We start from the raw sequence: 6,000 nt of genomic DNA, 5'->3' as shown, positions 1-6,000 counted from the left end.
CACCACCACCCCTCGCCACTTCACTCTGCTCCATCATTTGTGGCAGAATCTTCAGCTGTTGGTGGGTTACCCCTTACCTTCAAAGAAATGGAAAAAGATCTCATAATACCATATGAAATTCAGATATTACACATTTAAAGTTCTGGACAAGTTCATAAATCACGTGTCATCCACTTCTACTCTCTGCTTCTCTCTCTGCCCTTAAATGCCTCCTCAAAATCCAACTCTTTGACCAAACATCTCGGTGCCTCTCCTAACTCCCTCACAGTGGCTCAGCATGCACTGTTTTATTCCTCTGAGAAGCACCTTGGGATGTTTTATGACTTTATAGGCGCTATATAAATGAAAATCGGTGCCGTAAAACCACTGCCATCTGTTTTGGGGAATGAGGCTGTGGCATTCACTTTCAGGTTGGTCATTGAGGCAGAAACTATGTCAACATTCAAGACTAGATTGGACAGGTGGATGAAGCAAAAGGGGATGAAGGAGCATGGGAACAGGGTGGGTAACAGTGATTGGGACTATTTGCTCGCACGGAGAGAAAATGGCAGTAGCAACTGGTTGGGCCGATTGGCCTGTTTCTGTATTGTAACTTCTATGTGATTCCACATTTCTATTCTGTGTCTCGTTGCTTTATTGCTAAAGAATCTTCTTTAAGATATGAATGACTTTACTTAAACGATGCAATCATTATATACGTAAAGCAGACTAGATAGCCAAAGTACTTTGTAAGTTAAGTCAAAAATAGTGTACTTTTGTAGAAATTCTGTGCTTTATTCATTCATATAGTATCACAAACTGAAACGGGATCACTGTTTTTAAAGTTTCTAATACCTCGTGATCATTTTTCCAAATGTCTTCAGCTGTTTTATGTAAAGTCCTCCCTACTTGGCATCTGTAGCTTCCAATTCATCCAATTTCTTTCTGATATTTTTCTTGAAAGGCATTAGGAAATCATTAAAATCCACTTCATAGGTGAATCTCTCCCGGTTTTCTACTCTCTTTTGAATTAGTTCTTCGGTTGTTGGTGGGTTACCCCATATCTTCAAAGAAATGGAAAATGCTCTTACACCATATGAAATTCAAATATTATATACCTACAGTGATTTTTGATCATTTTAGTGCAGAACAAGTTCACATGTGTCACCTTCTTACTCTTTTTAGAATGAGAGAAACAAAATATTTCAAGTTGCACAGTATCTACTTTTTACCCTGATAAAGATCACCTACATTCATTATATCGCTGACAGTCCTCAGTGACTTACTGAACAATAAACCACAGGGTGACATTGAAAGCATTATCTTTGGTTAAATAATCTTCCTAGCTCCCTGAATTCAGTTGTGTATGTTATATCCAGTTTATATTGCAGTATCACTTCGACTGGATTTGGTTTCACAATATGGGCAGGATTTTCATTGGGCCGTGGAGTCAGGATTGGAGGCATGTGGGGGATTAAAATCCTGCAATCAGGGGTCCCGACCCCATCCTGCACCCAAACCCGCCTCCATGCCAGTTTCAAAGGGGGCGGGTACCCGCCCCGCACTGAGACCCGCCTACCCGAGGCAGGAAGGGATTAGTGCCAATTAACTGCCTGTTAACAGGTAGTTAACAGGCAGTTTTTAGCCTAATCCCTATTTTTAAGGTTGAAGTGTGGGATTCCCGATGGCTCCAAACCACGCCAAGTTAGAGGAGGTGGGCCGTCGGGTTGAAGGACTTGGAGGGGTCGAGATGTCGGTGTTCAGGTGAGTGATGTGTGCATGAGTGCAAAGGTAAGTATGTTTGGTGTGTCTAAAGTGATTAAAGAAGTTTAAATGGCCTTTTCTTACATTTTCAGCCTTCCTTCCTTTAGGTCCCGGGAGTCCCTCATCTCACTGGCACAGAAAGCAGAATGGTTGAGAACTGTCAAAAGTGACAGCCTTCAGCTTACTGTGCAGGAGAGATTTCTAACTGAGTCTGTGGAGAAGGACTCAGGTTAGAAGTAAGACTGTCATTGTTTGACAGTTTCAAACACTGATATTTCATCTGTCAAAACCTCTTGAGAGATGAAATTTCAGTTTGTGACGTCACCTGTTGCCGGGTGGCCCTTAATTGGCCTGCTGAGCCCGCTGGGCGGGCTCAACAAGGTCAATCAAGTTAAAATCGCGTGGATTGGCCGCATCTCGATGGAGGCGGGACTACAACCCCGAAAGTTGTAGTCCCGCCTCCTTCCCGACTCCTGAATGAAAATCCTGCCCCATGAATCAGTTTCCATAGTCTGTTTTTTAATTCATTCACGGGATGTGGGCATCGCTGGCTAGGCCAACATTAATTGCCCCTCCCTAGTTACCCTTGAGAAGGTGGTGGTGAGCCGCCTTCTTGAACTGCTGCAGTCCGTGTGGTGAGGAAGGGAGTTCCAGGATTTTGACCCAGCGACGATGAAGGAACGGCGATATGTTTCCAAGTCAGGATGGTGTGTGACTTGGAGGGGAACTCGGAGGTGGTGGTGTTCTCATGCACCTGCTGCCCTTGTCCTTCTAGGTGGTAGAGGTCATGGGTTTGGGAGGTGCTGTCGCAGAAGTTTATGCTGTGATGCAGATTAGGTAACACCAGGACTATGCATAGGCAAGATTTGTACGTGATGCTAAAAAGTTGCGAATGTGACTTTAAAGCAACTGCATTACACCATCTTGTGCATGTGCAGTTACTATAAAATGACATTCATGTCTCTTTGGCTGTTGAACTTCCTTGATGTTGGGGGATGATCTGTACAGCCCAGCAATATTGAAAGCAAGGGTATATTTTCATATTCACCACCTGGATGGTAATCTGGTGGGGTGGATCGCACATCCTTTACAGAACCTGCCCGAATGCTACTCCCATATTGCTGGCTTGTATGGGCTGGGTCAGAGTCGTTAGCGGCTGGAATAAAATGGTTGATCTGACCTCAAGTGCCACATTTACATTTGCTGCCATGAGCACTTTGTTCCCCAAAGGTAGGGCTCCAATGTAAGTCGGCCTCCGGGACTCACCCCTCGGCCTCCGGGACTCACCCCTCGGCCTCCGGGACTCGCCCCTCGGCCTCCGGGACTCGCCCCTCGGCCGCCGGGACTCGCCCCTCGGCCGCCGGGACTCGCCCCTCGGCCTCCGGGACTCGCCCCTCGGCCTCCGGGACTCGCCCCTCGGCCGCCGGGACTCGCCCCTCGGCCTCCGGGACTCGCCCCTCGGCCGCCGGGACTCGCCCCTCGGCCTCCGGGACTCGCCCCTCGGCCGCCGGGACTCGCCCCTCGGCCGCCGGGACTCGCCCCTCGGCCGCCGGGACTCGCCCCTCGGCCTCCGGGACTCACCCCTCGGCTGTCAGGAATAAACCACTGGAGTTAGAGGTTTATGCAATTATCGAGAATATTGATATTATTGGCATCTCAGAAACTTAGCTGACAACAGATGATGACCAAGAGCTGGAGCTAAGAAAGTAGAAGGAAATGTTTCACAAAATTAGACCTATAAAGAGAGGTGGGGAGTTAATTTATTGATAAGGAATTATAGAGCAGCTTTGGAAAGAATAGATATAGCAACAGAAGGAGATAAAGTTCAAATAATATGGATAGAGCTAAGTAATTATAAGAGTGGCAAATTATGAACTGGTAACCACTATAAACTACCAGCACAAGATAAGCAAGCAAATAGGAGGCTATTTGGGCAGCTACGGAGAGAAAAAGATCATTGTAATTTACTAATCATGGGAGACTTTCAACATCAGTGTCAGGTCAGGGACAATATGAAGGGAGGGATGAGAACACAAACAGATTCACTGAAGCAATCAGGACTAGTTTCCTCACACAATATGTGAGGCAGATTATTACAGTGGAGGCTGTGTTGGATTTGGTATTTAGTAATCCACTAGAGCTGGAGGTTGCTGAGCACCTGGGATCTGGTGATCATTGTATTGTTAGATTTGATATTGTTGTCAAAAGCTGAAAACAATAATGGTGGTGGCACAGGACGTTGGAAGGACAGATTTTGGAGCTCCCAAAGTCTTTGAGCAATTGTATTTGGAAAACCATATTTAAAAACAGAACACTGGAAGAAAATGGAATGTATTCAAGGCTATTGTACAGGATGAGGAAAGAAAGTTACAGGAGGGTTTCTGCTGTCAGCATAGCAGTAGCGCAACTCGAAGTACACTGGCGCATCTACAACCACGGGCATGGAAAGAAGACCTCGGGGTGTTTTCTGAGATCCTCTCATTTAAATAATTATTCAGTGCTCCTGGCACAGATTGGGCCCTGTGCTGGGAACATGGAGGCCAGGAGGGGCCAGAACCTGAGGCAGCAGCGTAAATGAGCAGCTAATGTAAGTTAAAAGTTCATCTGCAATTTCTGTGCTGTAATAGTGGACTGTTTAGGCATCTTTTTGCTGCAATGCTGAAGATGTCTGTGGAGACTGCACAGCTGCACATGGGGTGAGGGAGGATTGCGCCCTCTTCAGATAGAAGGTTTTGCTCAGGGAAGTGTAGGAAAGGAGGGTTGCCATCTTTGATTTGGAGAGGCATCCTCTTCAGAAGGGTTAAAGATTAACTAAAGGAGTTGATGGGGTAGATCGAGAGAAGTTATTTCCTCTGGTGGGAGAGTCCAGAACAAGGGGGCATAACCTTAAAATTAGAGCTAGGCCGTTCAGGGGTGATGTCAGGAAGCACTTCTTCACACAAAGGGCAGTGGAAATGGCAACTCTCTTCAACCAAAAAGCTGTTGAGGCTGGGGGGTCAATTGCAAATTTCAAAACTGAGATTGATAGATATTTGTTAGGCAAGGGTATGAAGGGTTATGGAACCAGGGCGGATAGATGGGGTTAAAATACAGATCCGCCATGATCTCATGGAATGGTGGAACAGGCTCGAGGGGCTGAATCGCCTACTCCTGTTCCGATGGTCCTAAGGCTGCTTGGAAAGAGGGGCCAAAAGAGGTCAATGCGGTGTCTCTGGTCAGGACATGTAACACATTTCAGAAGTGTGCCAAGATAAGTCTCTGCTAAAGTAATGTGTTTCCACTGTTCTGGTATGGTATGGCAGCAACACATACTTTTTGCCTCAAATAACTGAATTCTTTGGCCTATCACAAGGCAACACATATACATGCATGAGATATCTTTTCCCATTCCAAGAAAACCTTTCAATGATGGTGAGTAGGGCCACAAAGGTTTCCATGAATAGCCACTTCAACGCTGCATGTTCTTGCACTCTTGTTTTGGGAGGATCACTGGCCAATTGCATAGCAATGGCGAGGCTCATTTCAACAGTCAGCACTTCACCAATCTCTTTCTGATTGCAGGAAAAATAAGTACACAACAAAAAGGAGAGACTGGCATTGGGTAGCAGGTTTCCCTAACATCAAACCCTTAGCCGACTTGGAATACATAACATTTGAGATAGTGAACCACCGTTCTGTAGGGGCCATTGCAGACAGGGGTGCATCTTCTTCCATCTATGAATTTCTCACACACTTTGGCATTCCGTTAATTGATAAATTAGCAGGCTCCACAACATCAAAGCACGGGATGTACTGGCTATTGAAATGTGTTAGAGGGAGCATCTTGCTGATAGCAATGAATGCTTCCTTCCATTGTGTTCCCATATGGATGTCTGAGAAGCAGCAGCTTGCAGTGCCCATGGCTGTCAGCTCATTTACCTCACAAGGCAAACAGCATTGCTCACTCCACCCGCAGCAAGCACCAGTCTAGGAAATTAGGGGTAATCTTAACTTTTGGCAGGGAGCGAAAAATGGGTGGTTGTGGATATACCCCGCCCAATTTCCTATCCATTGACTTCAATCGGGCGGCGTGTATAACAGGCAGAAACGCCTGTTTTTCACCTCAGCTGAAAGATAAAATTGGCTGCGTTTACTTCGGAGGGATTTCGATGTAGAGTTAGAGCAGAGAACACCAGGCCAAACACTCAGCACGGGAGGAAGTGACTGTTAGATCCGTGTATCTTGATGTTGTGTGTCCTTCAATAATTAGACAAGAGA

General features: G+C 46.1%; 1 protein-coding gene across 1 annotated transcript in view; it reads right to left on the bottom strand.

Annotated features, from left to right (window-relative positions):
* Positions 1-753: 753 nt before the first annotated feature.
* Positions 754-6,000, bottom strand: part of ankef1a (ankyrin repeat and EF-hand domain containing 1a) — a 70,194-nt gene continuing 64,947 nt past the window's right edge. The window contains exon 10 of the mRNA XM_085981680.1: positions 754-1,043. Within this exon, the coding sequence (XP_085837806.1) occupies positions 885-1,043 (159 nt within the window). The 3' untranslated portion in view covers positions 754-884. The remainder of the gene's footprint in view (positions 1,044-6,000) is intronic.

The sequence above is a fragment of the Somniosus microcephalus genome, chromosome 3 (assembly GCF_052327205.1).
Source record: "Somniosus microcephalus isolate GS21.2 chromosome 3, FLI_Smic_1.0, whole genome shotgun sequence".
NCBI lineage: Eukaryota > Metazoa > Chordata > Chondrichthyes > Squaliformes > Somniosidae > Somniosus > Somniosus microcephalus.
Note: the sequence above shows the minus strand (reverse complement) of the source record. Positions and strands in the feature narration are given on the sequence as shown.